This window comes from Marmota marmota, unplaced genomic scaffold, assembly GCF_001458135.2.
Source record: "Marmota marmota marmota unplaced genomic scaffold, marMar, whole genome shotgun sequence".
In the NCBI taxonomy this organism is placed as follows: Eukaryota; Metazoa; Chordata; class Mammalia; order Rodentia; family Sciuridae; genus Marmota; species Marmota marmota.
The window spans coordinates 788,975-808,715 of record NW_025999894.1 but is presented as its reverse complement, the minus strand read 5'-3'; the positions used below and the strand labels follow the sequence as shown (position 1 = coordinate 808,715).

Genomic DNA, 19,741 nt, shown 5'->3' with positions numbered 1-19,741 from the left:
TTTTTTTTTTTTTAAGAGAGAGAGAGAGAGAGAGAGAGAGAATTTTAATATTTATTTTCTAGTTTTCCGCGGACACAACATCTTTGTATGTGGTGCTGAGGATCGAACCCCGGACGCACGCATGCCAGGCGAGCGCGCTACCGCTCGAGCCACATCCCCAACCCGGGTTATTTGTTTTTTTAGTGTTAAGTTTTTGATTTCTTTATATATCCTGAAGATTAGTGCTCTATCTGATGTGCACGTGGTAAAAATTTGCTCCCATTCTTAAGGCTCTGTTTACCTTAGTGATTATTTCTTTTGCTGAGAAGAAGCTTTTCGGTTTGAAACCATCTTATTTATTGATTCTTGATTTATTTCTTGTACTTTAGGAGTCTTGTTAAGGTAGTTCCACACTCCAACATGTATGTTTGTTCAGGAACTGACTTCCTTAACTCCTAAAGTGAGAAAAGTAAAATTTAAAGAATAAACAAATGGGGTGTCAACAAATGAGCAAGCTTCTTTTTTTTTTTTTAAGAGAGAGAGAATTTTTTTAATATTTATTTTTTAGTTTTCGGCGGACACAGCCTCTCTGTATGTGGTGCTGAGGATCGAACCCGGGCTGCACGTATGCCAGGCGAGCGCGCTACCCCTTGAGCCACATCCCCAGCCCAAGAAAGGTTCTTCGTGAAGTTGTGGGTGTAGCTCAGTGGTAGAGTGCTTGCCTAGCACATGTGAGGCACTGGGTTCAACCCTCAGTACCACAAAGTATTGTGACCAGCTACAACTTAAACACACACACACACACACACACACACACTTAAAAAAAAAAACTTCTTTACAGAAAAAGAAACAAGTTTGTGAATATAGAGCCAACTGGATGGGAGAAAAATTTTGCCACCTACTCCTCAGATGGAGCATTAATATCCAAGATATACAAAGAACTCAAAAAAGTTAACACCAAAACAACTAAAACAACAACAAAAGCAAGAGGCAAATAACCTAATCAATAAATGGGCAAAAGAAGAAATGCAAAGGTCAACAAATTTATGAAAAAGTATTCAACTTTTCTAGCAATTAGAGTATTGCAAGTTAAAACTACACTGAGATACCATCTCACTCCAGTCAGAGTGACAATTCTCAAGAATTAAGTAACAACAAATGTTGGCAAGAATGTGGGAAAAATGGTACACTCACACATTTTTTGGTGGGGACTGCATATTAGCACAATCTCTCTGAAAAGCAGTAGGGGAAAAAATTGAAAATGGAACCCCTCATATGACTCAGTTACCCTACTCCTCAGTATATATCCAAAAAATATTAAAATCAGCATCATACAGGGAGGCCTGTGTGAGTGAGTTATGTGGTAAGTATAAGTGAGATAATATCAAGAACTAAGGAGCTGATGGAGAATAGGATTATAATTATGTGGCTGTGAAAGTGTAATAGTTCTTCTATAATAGGTGATGTACATCTTGAAATCCTAGTTCAAATCAGCATGCCATGAGGATATAAAGGATTCTGACCTATAAATTAACTTTGACAAAGTTATGTAAATATTTACTTACATCTTATAAGGAAAGTTATAAATGTTATGGGGCTGGCTTGAAACTAGTCATAGGAGTTTTGATTCTTCCTTTTCTTGAATTATGCTTTCACATAGGTTGGTTCTTCAAATGTGTGATAAGGTGGAGGGATCCATGTAGTCACTCCGGGTTAGTTGTTGTCAGTTCTACAGTTAGGACTTCTCGTTTTGATGTGATGCCTCTCACATTATAACAATTATAATTATTACAGCTGTAAGAGAGATAAGTGACCCTATGAAGTATTTCATGTTGTATACATGTCTGTACATTATTGTTGTGGTATGCCAGATAATCCTAGGAAAAGTGTTGGGAAGAAAGTTAAATTCACTCCTACAATATAATGATGAAGTGAATTTTAGCTCATGTAGCATCTAGGGTATAACCAGAGAACAGAGGGAATCAATGAACATATCGTCCCATTATTGCAAACACAGCCCCCATGGGTAGGACTTAGTGAAAATGAGCTACTACATAATATGTAGCATGTAATGCAATGTCTAGTGCTGAGTCAGCTAGAACAATTCCTGTGTGACCTCCTACAGTAAGTAGGCAAACAAAGCCTAGGGCCCTTTAATATTGCCACTGTGTAAAGTTGCCAGTCAGATGAAAACTGTGGTTGGAATAGCTGTAATTATGGTTGCTGACGTGAAGTGTGCTCTGGTGTCCATAGCCATTCCTACGGTAAATACATAGTGTGCTCATATGATGAATCCTAAAAAGCGAATGGATATTATAGCTCAAACTATTCCCATATATTCAAAAGAATAGAATTAGAATGTATACTTCTGGATGTCCAAGAAACAGAATAGGTATTGATAAAGCATAGGTTCCCCCCCCTCCAGCAAGTTAGAAAAACATTGTATTTAGGTTTGGATCTATGAGGAATATGGACATTCCTGCTGCAGGAACTGGGAGGGATGGGAGGAGTAACACAACTGTAATTATTACTGCTCATACAAATAGTGGAGTCTGGTATTGTGATACGGCAGGGGGTTTTATGTTCATAATGGTAGTAATAAAATTAATTGCCCCTAGGATGGATGAAACACCTGCCCAGTGGAGTGAGAAAATAGTGAGATCTACAGAGGATCCTGCGTGTGCAAGGTTCCCAGCTAGTGGGGGATATACTCCTCAATCAGTTCCTGTACCTGCTTCAACTATAGAGGAGGCAAGAAGGAAAAGAAATGATGGAGGTAGGAGTCAGAGGCTTATGTTATTTATTCGAGGAAATGCTATATCACGGCTATAATCATAAGGGGAACTAGTCAGTTTCTGAACCTACCAATCATAACAGGTATAACCATAAAGGAAATTATTACGAACACATGTGCAGTTACAATTACATTATAAATTTGATCATCCCCTAGCAAGACTTTGGGTTGACCTAGTTCACCTCGAATTAGACTAAGTGCTGTTCCTCCTATACCAGCTTAGGTGTCAAATAGGAGGTAAAACAAGACTTTGGGTTGACCTAGTTCACCTCGTATAGACTGTGTATAGTGCTGTTCTTCCTATACCAGTTTAGGTGTCAAATAGGAGGTAAAGTGTTCCGATGTAAGGGGTTATGAACATAGGTAGGAGGTAAAATGGCTGAGCAGGCATTAGACTGTAAATCTAAAGACAGAGGTTGAACCCTCTTTTACCAAGTCCTGAGGTGAATTATCATATTGAATTGCAAGTTCAAAGGAGCAGCTTCAACTCTGTTGGGGCTTCTCCCGCCTTTTTTTCTGAAGCCAGTTGAGTTAGGCATTTAGCTGTTAACTAAGTTTTTATAGATTAAATTCCTATCAGTCATGTGAAATGAGTTAATTAAGGGCTTAGCTTAGTAAAAGTAATTGGTTTGCATTCAGTTGATGTAAGATAAAGTCTTGCAGTCCTTACTGCAGGATATTGCTCTGAATGCTCTTGTTTTAAGTTTAACCTAAATTGCTAGCTTAAGATTGATAATAGGGGTGTAAGGGGGAGGGAGAGGGTAGATAGAATTATAAGGGTTGGTATAAAGGGGGTTGTTTTTGTACTTTCAAATTGTCATTTTATTTTAGTATTATTTAGGATGGAAATACTGTTAGGGATGGTAAGTAGATAAGTCATCTGTAGAAATATAGGTTTAGCAGGATTGTTATTGCTGTTTATGGGCATAATAAAGTTATTATTTGATACAAGTTCCTTAATAAGTAAAATGGCTAAGCAGGCATTTGTCTCATTTTGGGGTGAACCCAGCTAATGGAGGAAGTCCACCTAGGGATATAAGTAAAATAAGAATTATTGAAATTAGTAGAGAAAATTTATTGCATATATTGGAGAGTGAGAGGGTGGTTTTTTTTATTTTAATGGAATAACTTGAATATGTTGATTATAAGCATAATATAAATAATTATATTATGTAATTAGATTAAAAATAGTTTAATAAGTAATAAGTAATTAGATTAAACATAGTTAGTGTGGGATTGAATGTGATGATTGCTATTGTTCAGCCTACATGAGCGAGTGATGAGTATGCTAGGATTTTTCGTAGTTGGGTCTGGTTAAGTCCTCCTCATCCTCCTAATATAAGGACAGTTTAGCTATTGTTATTACTAAGGAAAAGTTGATTTAGGGAACAATTTGAGAGAGAATTTAATTTGGTGCAACTTTTTGTCATGTTAATGGAATTAATCCTGAATGTAAGTGTGACTCCTTAAGTAACATCTTGGACTTATAGATGGAATAGGGCTAAACTCATTTTTATTGATAGCGATACAGCAAATAATTAGGGAAGAGATTTGGTTATTGGAGTTGATTAAAGTTCATTGTCCTTTGTCTATAACATTGGTAATAGCACCTATTATTAAAATTATTGATGCTGTGGCCTGACTTAAGAAATATTTGGATGCAGCTTCTGTTGACCAGGGGTTTACTTTGTTAATTAAAATAAGAATAATGTCTAGTATGCTTATTTCTAATCCTACTCAGATGTGTAGTCAGAGGGAACTAAATAGTGTAATAAAAGTTCCTGAAAATATGGTGAGATAAATGGTAGCAGAAATTAAGGGGTTTATTAGTATGGGAAAGATACAAACTAACATTATAGGGTATGGGCCTGATAGCTTATTTAACTGACTTTACTAGTAGAACATGGTGTATCAGGTAGCACGAAGAATTTTGGATTCTTAGGGTTACATGCAAATCCTGTGGTTCTAGAAATAAGAGAATTTAAACCTCTGTTATTTCCTCTATCAAAGTAACTCTCATGTTGTCACATTTCTTTAGGTTTGAGGGATACATATGCTACAATAATGGGTGGGTGAGCTAATGTTGGGGTGAGAAGTTTTTTGATAATAAGTGCATGAGTTGGTTGTATCAGAATCTTGGGTATGATGATCGAATTCATAAGAATATTGAAGATTAAGGTCTTTAGGGCAAAACTAAAAGTGAAGATTTCAGTGATTGGTGGGTTGAAGAGTGCCTCTATAAAAGAGATGTAGTTAAACCTTTTATTATAATAATATTGGTGTATTTGGCTACAAAAAAATAGAGCAAAGGGGCCCACAGTATATTCTACATTGAATCCTGATACGTGTTCTGATTTCCTTCTATCAGGTCAAAAGTAGCTAGTGTTGAGATAAGTCATATTATTGCTAAGGGTCACGTTGGCAGTAGTACTCATATAAATAGTTGAGTTGTGATTAGGGTTGATAGAGTAGATGATCCATGTATAAGCAGGACAGATAGTAGAATAATGGCTGGAGTACTTCATAGGAGATGGTTTGGACTACAGCTCGTAGTGCTCCGATTAAGGCATATTTGGAGTCATCCTGATTATAAGATCGCATATCCAGCTAAGCTTGATGTTGCAAGGATAAAGAGTATTCCTATGTTTATATTCGTGAGGGTTGTGGCATGGGTAGGGAATTCATATTGTAAATGCCAGAGTAAGGGCTAGGGAGGGAGCAATAATAAATAAAATGATGGAAGATGTTAGAGGTTTGAGTGGCTTTCTATTAAGTAATTTTACTGTATCAGCAAACATTTGAAGTAAGCCATAGGGTCCTACAACATTTGGGCCTTTTTGAAGTTGTGTGTAACCCAGCATTTTTTGTTCTGTTAGAGTTAAGAAAGCCATGGCTAATAAGAGTGGGACAATCAGGAGGAGTAAGTCTACTAAAAACATACATGTTAAGAAGAGGAGTTGAACCTCTGGGTAATGAAGTTTGATGTCTTTTGCAATTGCCACGTTCTGCCATCTTGACAAATTCTGTTCTAGGGCAGGGTGGGTAATAATTTACTAGAATTAGATTATTTCCTCTATTATCTTAAGGAGTGCGTGTAGAATTGGCCTTATTTCTCTTGTCCTCTCATCCAGGGAGAAGTATTTAATAGATAGAAACCAACCTGGATTTCTCTGGTCTGAGCTCAGATCACATAGGACTTTAATTGTTGAACAAAGGAACCATTAGTATTGGTTATACCATTTGGACGTCCCGATCCAATATCAAGGTAGTAAACCTTAACTGTGGATATGACCTCTTAACTGGGAATATGTAGCGCCTAATTTCCACTATATAGGCTACACCTTGACCTAACATTTTTATGTAACATTCTTGTGCTCACTATGAGGCCTTGTGAGGTTTTGCTGGAGGAGGTGGCACATAGGGTGATATTGCGAAAGGAGGTAAGGTATATCGGGGTTTATTGACCATACGACAGGCTCCTCTTGAAAGATATAAAGCACCTCAAGTCCTTTGAGTTTTAAGCTGTTGCTGGTAGTACCCTGGTGAATAATCTCATTTGTTGATTACTTATGTTTAGGGTAAGCATAGTGGGATACCTAATCCCAGTTTGGGCCTTAGGTATCGTGAATTCATATGTTTTAAGACTACTTTTATATACTATTTTTATTATCACTAGGGCTTTCTACATCTTAGTAAAGGGTCAGTCTTTTTTAGTTGTTTTCTTAATCATGCTTTATGCCATATTATATTTACTAGGGTAATTGTATGACTGTTGTGGCTGTCATGAAATTTCCTACCCTCTTATTGTATAGCTGAGTCAAACAATCGTTTACATGCTTAATTTTAATTACTGCTGTGTCCTGTGGGGGTGTGGTTGAGAAAGGCTTTATGAGCTATATTATTTAGTGAAGCTGATACCTGCACCTTTTGATTGTATTTTGATATAGAGGACATTCTCACTGGGGTGAGGACACTTGCATGTGTAAGTTTACCATAAGCCAATAAAAAGGCTAGGACCAAACCTCTGTGTTTATGGAGTATGTGTGTATACACGTAGACACACACACACACACAAACACACACACACAAACACACACTCATCTAAGCATTTTCAGCGCTTTGCTTTATTTAAGCTATATTAACAGATCATGGGCTTGTTCGGGCATTTCTTATATAGGGTGTGTTAAATTGTTATGTAAGTATCATAGTATTAACCAATATAGATGTAGTAGGGTTTTGGTTTTAGGTAAATTGTTTTTTGTAGTTTGTTAATGTTAATTTGGTATTGGGATGGGAGTGGTTTAAAGGTGATTATGTGGACATACTGAGATAAAAGTTAATGTTTAGGCCATGTAAGAACTGTGTAATTTAGGGTTAAAGGTAAAGGTGGGTTGGATTTTAATTTATGTAAGAGTTGACTTGATGCTGGGAACTCTTGTCAGTTTGTGTATTGAAAGATTTTTTGTCCATCAAGCATGAATATATTAACACCTTATAGTTAATATGCTAGATGGAAATATTGACTTAGAAGTGCAGCTACAATTCAATTGACTGCATTGGGGCCTCTGACCACCAGTGGGGAGTGAAAGCATATCCCCAAAATAAAACCACTGAAGTCATGACAGTGCAGTTATATTGGGTCATGGGCTCAAATGGCATTAATCCATTGTGATGTCTTATTTAAGGGGAATGAGCAGGTGAGTTTACAAGTTATGGCCCTGAGGTAGAGCCAGATGCCAGATATAGTTCCATGTTACCTGTCCCCAAGTTTTATGGGATCAGAGCCAGAAGAGGGATGTGAATTGGGCAGGCTGATGATTTCATGGAGGATGGTAGATTAAGAGACCATCATTGGAAGGGGGGGGGGATAGTCATTAGGACGAGGAAGGTTGATGACAGAATGGGGCATATATCACTAGTGAATTTAATGTGTCTTGCAGTATTAGAATTGCTGTTGGGTGGGTATATTCATGTTCTTGAAAGGTTGGTGATTTTGGAGCTTAAATGTTATGTTTGATATAGTATATGAGTATTGTTTGTACTTGCTTACACGTATGGATTAGGTAATAATGTTGACTAAACACATAATGTACTGTGTACTGTTGAGGATTATTTATGGGTTGTACATTATTAATGAGGTCAAGCATTAATGCACAGTATACATAGGAGTTATTAGATTTATAGCTGAGTGGAGAGTAGTCCCATAGGAATCAAATTTGGAGTAAGTGGTCAAGTATTAATGTAAGGGGTAGTTTAAGTTAGTAATACCAGCTTTGGGAGTTGAAGGTGGAATTTGTAATTTCTTCCCTGAATATTGCTCTAAGAAGATTTAAGGCTTCATAAACTAGACCAAAGTAACATTTATACTATTAGACTTTTCATTTAAGGAGTTTGTTTTCGATTAAACTGATGTTTGGTGAAAAAAGTAGAATAAGAGTGAAATACAAGACAGATGCTAGTTGATTCATAATGATAAATGGATGTTCTATGGTTGGCCTCCAGTTCAAGTCAGAGAAAAGAGGTCGGCAACTAGGACTCAGAAGAAACATTGGCTTAAGGGTCGGAATATTATGCTTTGTTGTTTAGATACACAGAGGACGATAAATAATATAAGGATTAGGACAGAGAATACTAGTGCGAGGACTCTGCCTGGTTTATTAGAATAGATCTGAGAAGAGCATCGGCAAATAGGAAACATCACTGAGGCTTAATGTGGGGAGGAGCATTTAGGGGATTAGTGGGGGTATAATTCTCAGGGTGTCCTAGGAGGTCTGGGGAGAACACGACTAGGACTGTGAAGACTAATCCTAGAGTGAGTAGGCCTGGGACATCTGTAATTGTGTGATATGGGTGAAAGGGAGTTTATTGGAGTCAGAGATGAGTCCAGATGGGTTGCTGGATCCTGCTTCAAAGAGAAAGAGTAAGTGGATTGTTGCTAGGACTTCTATAAGAAATGGTAGAACAAAGTGGAATGTGAAGAATCATGTAGAGTGGCTTTGTCAACTGAGAATCCCCCTCAGATTCACTCAACTTAGCTGGTTCCAATATAGGGGATAGCAGATGGGAGGTTTAGTGACAGTGGCACCTCAGAAAGGTGTTTGTCCATAGTGTAAAATGTAGCAATGAACACTGCAGCTGTGACTGCAAACAGGAGAGGGACTCCAGTAGTCCATGTTTCAAAGTAAGCGTATGATCCGTAGTAAAGGCCTTGGCCTGCAGGAAGGAATAAGCAAATGAAGAATGTGCCATTTGCATGTATGTATTGAATTAGCCTCTCCAGGTATGAGTTGCAGAGGAGAAAGCTGTTATTGTGTCAGATGAATAGTGTATGGCTAGAAAATGTCCACTGAGAATTTGAATAATAAGGAAGAGCCTTGAAGGGAGCCAAAATTTCATCATGCTGAGATGTTGGATGGTGTTGGGAGATTGATGAATGAGTGGTTAACAGTTTTGATTAAGGGATGGGTTTTGCGGATATTCTTTTTTTTAACATTTTATATCTCTATATTTTTGAAAATCCACCCATGAGAAAGGAGCCAAGAGTCAGTTTCCAACAGGGGGCACGTTCTCATGGAAGTACTGCAAAGCCAAGTCTGTCCACTTCATTTCTTGTTCTTTTGCAGATTCTGTGGTGCCACCGTTGTCTTGTTCAGGTTCAGGAAGTTCATTCAGTGCTATTGCAACATCCTCATTAGGCAGCTTGTCTTCTCGCCAAGCATCATCAATCAAATCCAAGATCCTTTTATCTCTCTGGACCTCACTGTCCATTTTCCCATAGCTTTGATTTTGTCAGATCATAGGCAGGCCGCCACAGCACCCGCTACTTCCAGACCAGATATTCATTTTACACTTAAATTACAATGATGATTTTTCATGTTATTGGTCATGGTTAAATTCCATGTCAAAATAATGACACATATTACATATTTATTAAGTATACTATTTGTTTTAGGATTGTTATCACTAATAAAGTAATAATCCTTTGTTTTTTGATGCCTTTTTATTGACAGACTACTTCAGTTTCTTATGTCAATCATTGCAACTCAGTGAGGTGAGGGTTTATTCAATGTACTTTATATTAGTTTAGGTGAATACAATACCTTTATTTTTTATGTGGTGCAGAGTATCGAACAAGTACCTCATGTCTGCTAGGTGAGCGCTCTACCACTGAGCCACAGCTGCAGATCTTCAACACATTTTTTTAAAAAAATAATCAATTTATTTATTTTTAGTTTCTTTATTTTAATGTGGTGCTGAGTATCGAAAATAGGTCTTCGCACGTGCTAAGCAAGTGCTCTACCGCTGAGCCACTACCCCAGCCCCTTCAATGCACTTTTGATGAGCCTCTATCAAATGCTAGGTGCTGTTCTAGGCACTGGGTAAAAGGCAGAAAATAGTAGAAACTGCTGCCTGAAGTTTCGATTCTGATGGGGGAGCTGTATGCCAGGTTTCTCTCCCTGTTTTCTGGAAGGTAAAGACTTCAACCTAGTTCATCATTTATTCCCAATGGTTGTGAAAATTAGTTTAACTCTTTTTACTTCCATCAATTTGGAACCCTAAAATCCAACAAACTTTCTGTTTACCCACATATATATGTATCTCCCTCTAACATAGAAGATACCATTATGGTGAAAACTGTTTTTATTCAGCTGAAGTTATTTGCTATTTATAAAAAATCAAAAGAGGTATATTTATATCATGGCAATTCTTAACATATATTGTGTGCTTCTAGGCTCTGAGAATTGGAAAACCAAAAGGTTTTGAAGTTTTGTGTGATGCCACCTGAATTGGAAACCAAGATGAACATAACTGAAGGAGGTCTGTTGCTGTTTTCAGTAAATTCTTATTCATCATGTATGCAGCTTTCAAAGAAAATTGCCAAGTGAGTTGTAATTTTACCATTAAATTCTAGATGGATTATATGATGTAAATTTGACAATCATATATGCAGTGATTGTCAAACTTGAACACAGTTAAGTTGTAGTTCATCTATGTATCATTCACATGAATTAAAGGCTAACCTTTAGATAAACTGTCCCACCTCCCTACATATTCATCCAGCACACATTCATAAGTGCCAGAGATTGTGTTAGATGCTGTATGTTTGTAGAATTATTTTAATATGATGAAAACTGAAGCATATTAGTAAATAAGAAAGATTTCACAGTTTACACTTCAGTGTAATTTTAGATACCTATTAAATTAATATTAAACCCCTGCTCTGTACAATACCTTGATCTAGACATTGGGGGTTAGCAGGGAGCAGGGCAGAAAACTTTCTTACAAAGTTTACATTTACATTTCGGCTGCTTCCCAGATGCCTTAGTTATACATAAAACATAAGTGCAGAGTTTGAGAGTGCACTTAATGCCTATAGATGAAATCTTTTAAAATTGAACAAAATTTTCAATTTTAAAAGAAGCTCATTTTAACAAAATATAAATAGTTAAAATGAAAAGAAGAATAAAAGAAATGGCAATAGAGGGTAAAAGCAGCTCTGGGGTGCAAACAGTTGTAAAGGAGTGCTCCATGGGTGATGCTGGAGAGGGGCCCCTAGGAGCTGCTGGCCTGGAGCTGCCATTGAAGCTTCAGTTTGTCAATGGGAGCCCCCGTGGAGAAACTGACCACTCCCTCCCATTCATGCACAGAGCAGCAAGGAACAGGTTCTACTCTCTGCCATCTTAGATCCAGCCTTGTAAATGGAATATTATTATTTTTTTCTGGTAGATGATTATTAAGGACAAGGAAATGCATCTGATTTTCTCAGGTGGGTTTTGTCTCTTGAACCTTGACTGAGCTTGTTAATTAGTTCTAACAGTTTTCATTGGAAAAGAGTGTAGCATTCTCTATAAAGAGGACTTGTCCTGTGCCAACAGAGGTGGTCCTTCCTTGTTCCTTCCTGGTTTGGATTCCTGTGGTTTCTTTTTCCTCACAGATTCCTCTGTCTGGGGTCTTCAGCACTACAGGGAACAGACATTGCTGCAGTGTGGGCAGCCTCACCTTGGTCGTGATCATACAATGTTTGATGTAGCAGATCCTGTGTGACCTTTATTGTCTTGTGGTGTATTCCTTTTTACCTAATTTTTGGATGATGTCCATCATAAAAAAAAAGTGTTGTTTTTTTCAGAATCATTTTTCTACTCCTATTGAGATAATATGATTTTTATCTTTCATTCTGTTCATATGATTTATCGTATTGAATTGTGGCATTCTTGCACTCTGGGCTGACTCTCACTTGTTCCTAGTGTATGATTTAGTGAATGTTCTGATGAATTTGCTCTACCAGTATTTTGTTAAGGATTTTTGTGGCTACAGACATGACATATATTGGTCTGTACCTATAGTTTTTCTTGTGGTTTTTGTAATATTACAGAAAATTCACAGTCTAGCCTATCTAAAGCTTATCCAAGTTGTGTTTAGAATGCTGCTTCTCAGACAGGAAAGAGAAAGCTGAGCAGAAGTCCCACCATAATTCCTTTCTGTGAACCTTAACTTGCCCTTCCTTGCTGCTCCATGGGTGAACCCCACACATTGACCAATCACTGTGGGAAGCCAGGCCTTAGCACTCAGCCTGTCACCTGGTACCATTAGTCCTGCACCAAATCCTGTAGCAAAAAGCCAAAGCAGTTTTTTACTTGCATTTATTGCAGAGTTATATCTTTAATGTGTCCTTTATCAAATGAGGTCTTCTCTAGAGACACCCTGAACTCATCAATGTGTTTCTTCATGTAACAGCTTCCTTGGCTTCTCTCCTTTTGGGCACAGATAGACCTCTCTCAGCAGCCACGGTGTTCCTTTGTGGGTGTGGAGCAGATGTTGCCATCCACTCCTCTACACTACTCCAGTCTGGGCCATTTCAACCAGTGCTGGCAGAAAAAGTACCTAGCTTTCGACATGCTGGATGAAGGAAGGGACACATGCTAATAGACTTGGAAGGGTGCTGCCAGATGATTCTGAGGAGTATCCATGGCCACATCTCCCAGGGGATCTCCTCAGGCCTCCATCTCCTATATTCTCACCAGGGCTGTCCAGCACCAGCCTTAAAACCTTTCCATCAATGGGGACAAGTGACATCTCAGTAATATACAGGTTGACATTCAGAGGTTGAACATCTTTGAGAGTTACTCTGTGCAGTGATTCACTTTTGATTTGCAGGGATTTGTCCTTTGTCTCCCTAGAAAAATGATTGACTCCTGAGGTTCTATGTGTCCCTGGGGTATTAACCTTTTATCAGTCTAGGGTTTTAAGGAACACTTTACAAGTTGTGATTTGTCTAAATATCTGTGTTCTTTTTGTTTTTCCATCAGTTGTCAGTCGTTTCCTTTGTGACTTCTGACCCTTAAGTCAGAAGAAAATATTTTCAATTTCAATGTTATAAAACAAGCTCTACTTTTTACATACAAACTTAGACTTGCTGGTGGCACATAACTCTATCCAAATGACTCACGAGGCTAAGGAAGGAGGATTTGAAGTTGGAGGCCAGTTTTCACAACTTAGATACTCAGGAATGTAGTAAGTGAAAGAACGACTGGACAAGGCTCGTCATCAGAGAAATACCTGTTTATTGAGGAACAGCTTTGCACATTTATAGAGCCGGGGGTGGTTCAACAGAGCAGGATATTGGCACAGGGCGCTTTCTGATTAGTGGATAAGGATCATGAGGGTCAGCAGGGCTCACCCATTGGGCGGCTCTTCCCGCCACTGTCTTGGGGCATGGGGAAGTTAATACCAGAAGAGAAGCACGGTCGGCGCCATCTTTGGAGCAGGGGCGACTCCCAACATTACCCCCTCTTTGTTATTAAATGAGAGTGGGCATCAACTCATTCTGGCTGCTTCCTGCTGAGATGGGGCGGTGTGGGAGAGTCAGAGAGGAGAGAAGTAAGGAGCCCCCATAGGAGGGCAGAGAAGACCAGTATAACTTCAGGAACCAGATCAAGGAAGGTTCCTTGCCACTACAGTTCCATGATGATGTCAGTCCATTCGGTATAGGTCTCAATTGGAGGTATAAGCCAGGCGTCACTAGCCAGAGCTTGTAAGTAGGTGTTCCAGGGACTTATAATGGGCCCATCAGCATGTTGTGAGGTGTTCTCTAGAAGAGCTGGGTGGTTCATCAGTAGCCAGGAGTTGGTAATTCCTAAGGAGAAGCTGGTTAAATGCTTGATTAGAAATTTTACCCACCTGAGTCTGAATGAACTTTATGATAAAGGGAAGGAACAGGCACATAAGGAGGACAACACACAATAGGCCCACTACTGGCCAGATACAAATAAGTAGGGGGGTCTGTAGTAAGGAGGAGAAGGGAGTCTGGCTGGAGGGGACCCTTAGGGTAGCCGCCAAGTCAGTGAGTTTGACAATGTTTTCTTCCACAAGGCCTGATTCATTAACATAATAACAGCATTCTTCCCTAAGAAACATACAGGTTCCTCCCTTTTTTGGCCTGAGTAGATCAAGGGCCCTACGATTTTGGAGGGTAACCTGGGCCAGAGAGGTGACCTGCTTTTGTAGGGAGGCCAGGGATTCAGCAGTGGATGTAAGTGCACCTTTAAGAGGGGGCAATCAGTGGTGGCCGCAAGGCGGGTAATTCTGGTGTTTTTGTGAGAATCAGTTTCACTGCCTTGAATCTCCAGATATAGGGAGAAGAGAGGACCCAAGAGGGGCCAGAAATGAGGGGGAGCAGTAGGAGAACCCATTTATGGAACATCCTCAGGTATTGGGCTAAGAACGGAGACACAGGAGAGGCAGAGCTTGAGGGGATTTGTGGGGAGGAATGACAAGAGTACTTAATGACAGGTGACGATATGGTCGTTGGCTCTTCTGATGAAGGTGCAGGAGCGCTGGGTTTAAGCCTGAAAATGTGAATCCAAGGGGTAGGTTGGTTATTAGACAGCTTGAGTTTGGCTGCCGAGGGAGTGCACATAATCACCTGAGCAGGACCCTCCCATTTTGGTTTTAGAGGGGGCTTTTCCCCCAGTGGGCAATGGTAAAAAAGTTGACCAGGTGTTAAGGAGGTAGGGTTTTGAGAGAGACTGGGGTCAGGAAGGAGCCAGTCTTGATAGCGCCAAAGTTCAGAGCGTAGATGGAAGAGGAGGGGGCAGGGCATAGGTTTCGGGGATGGTTAGGGGTTCTGTAGGCAGTCTGGGAGGAATGAAGGGATGGCCATACATGACTTTGAAAGGTGAGAGATTAGAAGGTTTCTTTGGCAAGGCCCTGATGTGCAATAAAGCCAAGGGGAGCACCTTTATCCAGTCCAGGCTTAATTCCATGGTAAGCTTGGTGAGGGTCTCTTTAAGGGACCGATTGGTCCTTTCAACCTTTCTGGAAGCCTGGGGGTGGTAAGGGCAATGGAAATGCCAAGGGAGTGATAGCACGTGAGCCAGACCCTGAGTTATCTGCGAGGCGAATTCTGGGCCATTGTCTGATTGGATAGAAGTGAGCATCCCAAAACGGGATTATGTGAGTTAGCGACAGATCAACTACCATAGAGGCCTGCTTGTTAGAAGTGGGAAAGGCTTCAACCCATCCCGAAAAAGTATCTACCAATACAAGAAGATATTTTTTGTTTTTTACTCTGGGCAGTTGGTGAAATCAATCTGCCAGTCTGCAGCCAGGGTATGACTGCAGGCCTGATGAGAAGGGAAAGGTTTACGTTTTAATGGAGTATTGGTATTGGTTCTCTGGCAGATCTGACAAGTAGAAGTGATCTCTTGTAGGAGGGTCTTATCGTGTGGGGAAAGGGTGAAAAATGAGTGAAGGAAAGTAGTGAGACTCTGTGGACTAGAATGGAATAGAGAGTGAAGAAACTGAAAGAGTTGTTGGGGATCTTTGGGCCAATCCCCAGTGGTAACGAAGAGTAGCGGAGAGGAGGTAAAGCTCTGTAGGGTGGCTGATTGAGCCATTTGATCGGCCTTGGAATTCCCCATAGTAGTAAGGGAGGAGTCAGTTTGGTGGGCCTTGCAATGGATTATTCCCAGTTGGGAAGGCAGCCTGGAGGCTCGTAGTAGGCCAGAAATAAGTGTGGAATTAATGACTGCCTTCCCTCTGGTGGTCAATAGCCCCCTTTCTTTCCAAATGGCTGCATGGGAGATCAGGATATGGAAGACGTATTTGGAATCTGTATATAGGGAGAGAGTTTTTCCCTCTGCTAGCTCGCATGCCCTTGTGGCTATGAGTTCAGCTTGTTGGTTGATGGTATTGGTTGGGAGAAGTTTGCCTCTATGATGGATGAGAGGGAAATGACAGCATACTCCACCACTTTAACCCCTTCCTGTATAAAGGAGCTACCATCTGAGAACCAGACAAGGTCCTAAGAGGGCAGGGGTTCCTCAAAAATGGTGGTAGGGCAGGATAAAATTGTCTCTAATACCTCCAGGCATTTATGGATGGGATCTTATGAGGGAGAAGGTGGGAGGAGGGAGGCAGGGTTTAATGGAGAGCAGGGCTGAAAAGAGATGGAGGGATTTTCAAGGAATGAGACAAGGAGGGATAGAACTCTGAAAGGAGGAAGTGACTGTAGCCCCTTGTAAGTAAGGAAATCCTTTAGATGGTGAGGAGATGAGATGGTTAGCAGGGGTCCAAAGGTAAGCTTGTGTGCTTCTTTCTGGAGGTTGTGGGCCGCTGCTAGGGCTCTGAGGCATGGGAGCCAGCCCCTGACAGTGGGGTTGAACTGTTTGGATAGGTAGGCCCCTGGTGCAAATGTGGGGCCATATTTCTGACCCAGAACGCCCAGACTTTGTCCCTGTTTTTCATGTACATAGAGGGTGAAGGGTCAGGAGAGGTCGGGGAGATGCAGGGCAGGTGCCCGGAGGAGGGTCTTTTTAAGGATTGTAAAGGGCTTCCCTACCACTGAGGGTAGGGGTTCATCTTGGGGGCCCTTGGCCAGATTATATAGTGGCCTGGAGAGGAGGTAGAAATTAGGAACCCAGGCCCTAAAATACCCAGCCAAACCCAAGAAGGAGAGTATGTCATCTTTGGTCTTTGGTGTAGGTATAGACACAATAAGCTGTTTTCTGTCTACTGTAATGGCCTTTTTCCCTTGAGAGATAGAGAACCCTAGATATGTGACCTCTTTACATGCTATGTGGGCCTTTTGTGGAGAGGCCCGATATCCCTTTAAGGCCAAGAAATTGAGTAGGAGAACAGTGTCATCTGTTGAGCACCCTTTGGACGGGCTACAGAGGAGAAAATCATCAACATATTGCAAGAGGGTGGATTCGAGGCACTGGGGGTGAAAAGATTGGAGGTTGGAGGCCAAGGTTTGTCCAAAGAGGTGTGGACTATCTCAAAATTCCTGAGGAAGGACAATCCAGGTTAGTTGTCGAGAATGTCTGGTGGTGGGATCTGTCCAGGTAAAGGCAAAAAGATCTTGTAATTCAGGGGCAAGGGGAATGGAGAAGAAAGCATACTTAAAATCTATAACTGAGAAGTGGGTGGCAGTGTGGGGGATCTGAGACAGCAGGGTGTATGGGTCGGGAACCAAAGGATGTATGGGCCTAACAGAGGTGTTGATGAGTCGTAGGTCCCAAACTAAGGCATAGGACCCATTGGGCTTTTTCACCACTAGTATGGGAGTACTGTAAGGGGAATGAGCAGGACAGAGGTATCCCTTGCTAAGAAGGTCCTGAATAATAGGTTGTAGGCCCAGAAGAGCTTTTGTGGACAAGGGGTATTGAGCCTGATTGGGGGAGATGCTGGGAGCCATTAGCCAAGTAGGTATGACAATTTCCTTGCCAGCGTACCCCATGTTCCAGTGACATTGAATGTAGGTGACCTTGCTCAAGGACCAAGGCGGATTGGGGCGTTCCCGGTTTAGGTTCCAGGTTTAAGGTTTAAGATTATTCCTGCTGGGAATAGGGCGTATCCTGCTGCCTGAGTTCCCCTTGAGCTCTCAGACAGTATTCAGACAGTATATTTTGGAGACAGATGCCCAGTGGAGGTGGATTTGGGCAGAGAACGTGGATTTCCCCAGGACGTGATTGTAGACGGCTGGTGTGAGTTCGGGAATAAAGAGTTGCTGTTTGAATCTACAAGCTGTGTGGTGGCTCGTGATTGTGTGCCCAGCCAGACTGCGGCATTTGTGCCCAGCCAGACTGCGGCAGGGAAGGTGTTGGGATCTTTGAGATAAATGTTAACTGGTGGGCAGGAAATGGTGGAGGGGGTGTGGGTATCCCATACAATCGGGTTGACCAGGTTCGTAGGTAAGGAGTCCTTTTTAGTATGGTGTTTCATGTCAGCCTCACAAGTGGAGCAAAATGGCCAGTCTTCTGCCAAAAGGGCCAGAAAAGATGAACAGGCTGATTTTGGGGCCTGACTGATGCCAGGAGCCCAGATGTTGATTGTTGTATTGAATTTAGAGAGAATATCTCGGCCCAGCAAAGGAATTGGACATTGGGGCATAACTAGGAATGTCTAAGAGATTGGGAAGTTGTTTATGGAACTGAGTAATAGGGGAGTATTTCTTGGATAGATGGTCTTTCCTCCTACCCCTACAATAGGAGAGGTGGATGGCACTGTTTGCCCCCAGAATTCTGTCAGAACTGAGAAGGTAACCCCGGTGTCAAGGAGAAAGTCAACCTTGCGCCCATCCACCTGATCCACACCCTGGGTTCCTGTCTATTGATTGTTACGGCCAGGGACAAGGACCCAAGTCTCCATCAGTCTTTGATTGCCATGCCCAGAAGGTCCTGGCCATAGGCCCCCTATGGGATCTAGGACAGACAGAGCCCCAATGACCTTGTTGTTGACATTTAGGGCGTGGGATACATGGAGTGCATGGGGCAGGGCATGCCCTGGCCCAATGTCCCTCCTTGCCACACTTGAAGCAGGCGCCTGGGATGGGGTGGGGTGGTTTGACCTGCAGTGATGGGTGGCGACCCAAGGAAGCACCCTGCAGGGCCTGGGCGATCATCTGAAATTTATTGTATTTGGCCTTGTGCTTGCGGCGCTCAATTTCCTCATCCCGGTTGTGAAAAACCTTAAAGGCTACCACCAAGATCTCAAGATCTCAGTCTGGGGGGTGGCAGGGCCTTGTTCTAGCTTTTTTAGTTTGGCCCGGATGTCGGGGTAGCTCTGTGAGAGGAAATATGTCATAAGGACATGACGGCCATCTGGGGTTTCAGGATCTAGGTTAGTATACTGCTGAAGGGCTTTTGTAAGCCGATCCAGAAATTCTGATGGGGCCTCCTCTCACTTTTGAATAATATTTTGTAATTTTTAGAAATTGACAGCCTTACTTGCCGCTTTTTTGAGCCCAGCAATAATACATGTGGAGAATTGGTCCCTTCTCTGTATGCCAGCTTGTGTAAAATTATAATCCCAGTTGGAAGTTTGATCTGGGGCATCAAGTGCCCCTGGAGGATGATTGGGATTAACTCTGAATTTCATCCGCATGGGCTCTGGCAAGTTCCCAAACTCTGGTATGTTCCTCAGGAAGGAGAGTAGTAGCCAATAACATATATATCAGGCTATAAGCCTGGAGGACCCATTGAAACTCTCTTATGTAAGTGGTGGGATCTGTGGTGAATGAGCCCACCTTTGCTCGAGTTGCATGAGGTCATTCACAGAGAACGGGACATGTACCTGGATAATGCCCTCAGGTCCAGCAACCTCTCTTAAGGGGGCCATGGTTTGTGGGACTAGGGAGCGGGACCTAGTTTGTGGGGGACTAAAGGTGTCGGCCAAGTTGGGGAGCACCTGAGCGGCTGGACGGAGCCGACGGGGGAGGTCGGCAGGGAGGGGGTTCATCTGCTGGATCGAAAGAAGGGTCAGTAGGGTAAGAGCATAGGTTGGGGTGAGAACGAAGAAGAGAAAAAGCCTGAACATAGGTGATCTCCATCCACTTTTTCGAGCGCTCGCAGAAGTTAAACAGATCTCTGAGAATTGCAGGATCTAGGGATCCTCCTGGGGGCCATTGACTTTGATTGTCCAATTGATAGTAAGGCCAATCTTGTGTGCAGAATTTAATGAGGGTCT

At 41.6% G+C, this 19,741-nt stretch overlaps 4 protein-coding genes across 6 annotated transcripts in view; 2 read left to right on the top strand and 2 right to left on the bottom strand.

Annotated features, from left to right (window-relative positions):
* The window catches only part of LOC107157133 (multidrug and toxin extrusion protein 1), a 612,661-nt gene that overhangs the window by 14,681 nt on the left and 578,239 nt on the right, over positions 1 to 19,741 (top strand). The window lies entirely within an intron of this gene.
* The window catches only part of Prpsap2 (phosphoribosyl pyrophosphate synthetase associated protein 2), a 151,897-nt gene that overhangs the window by 6,110 nt on the left and 126,046 nt on the right, over positions 1 to 19,741 (top strand). For all 3 annotated transcript variants that reach the window (XM_048796274.1, XM_048796253.1, XM_048796264.1), the window contains one exon: positions 1,321 to 2,755. In XM_048796274.1, coding sequence (XP_048652231.1) covers positions 2,747 to 2,755 — 9 coding nt within the window. In that variant the 5' untranslated portion in view covers positions 1,321 to 2,746. Of the gene's footprint in view, positions 1 to 1,320; positions 2,756 to 19,741 lie in introns of those variants that run through there.
* Positions 1 to 19,741, bottom strand: part of LOC107157145 — a 193,880-nt gene that overhangs the window by 136,724 nt on the left and 37,415 nt on the right. The window lies entirely within an intron of this gene.
* Positions 9,317 to 9,598, bottom strand: LOC107157202 (anaphase-promoting complex subunit 13-like). Its single transcript, XM_048796406.1, has one exon. It carries the CDS (start codon positions 9,539 to 9,541, stop codon positions 9,317 to 9,319), a length of 225 nt encoding a protein of 74 aa, XP_048652363.1. The 5' UTR covers positions 9,542 to 9,598.

Coding starts and splice junctions, on each gene's coding strand:
- LOC107157202 (XM_048796406.1), bottom strand. CDS start 9,541: ATGGACAGTGAGGTCCAGAGAGATAAAAGGATCTTGGATTTGATTGAT.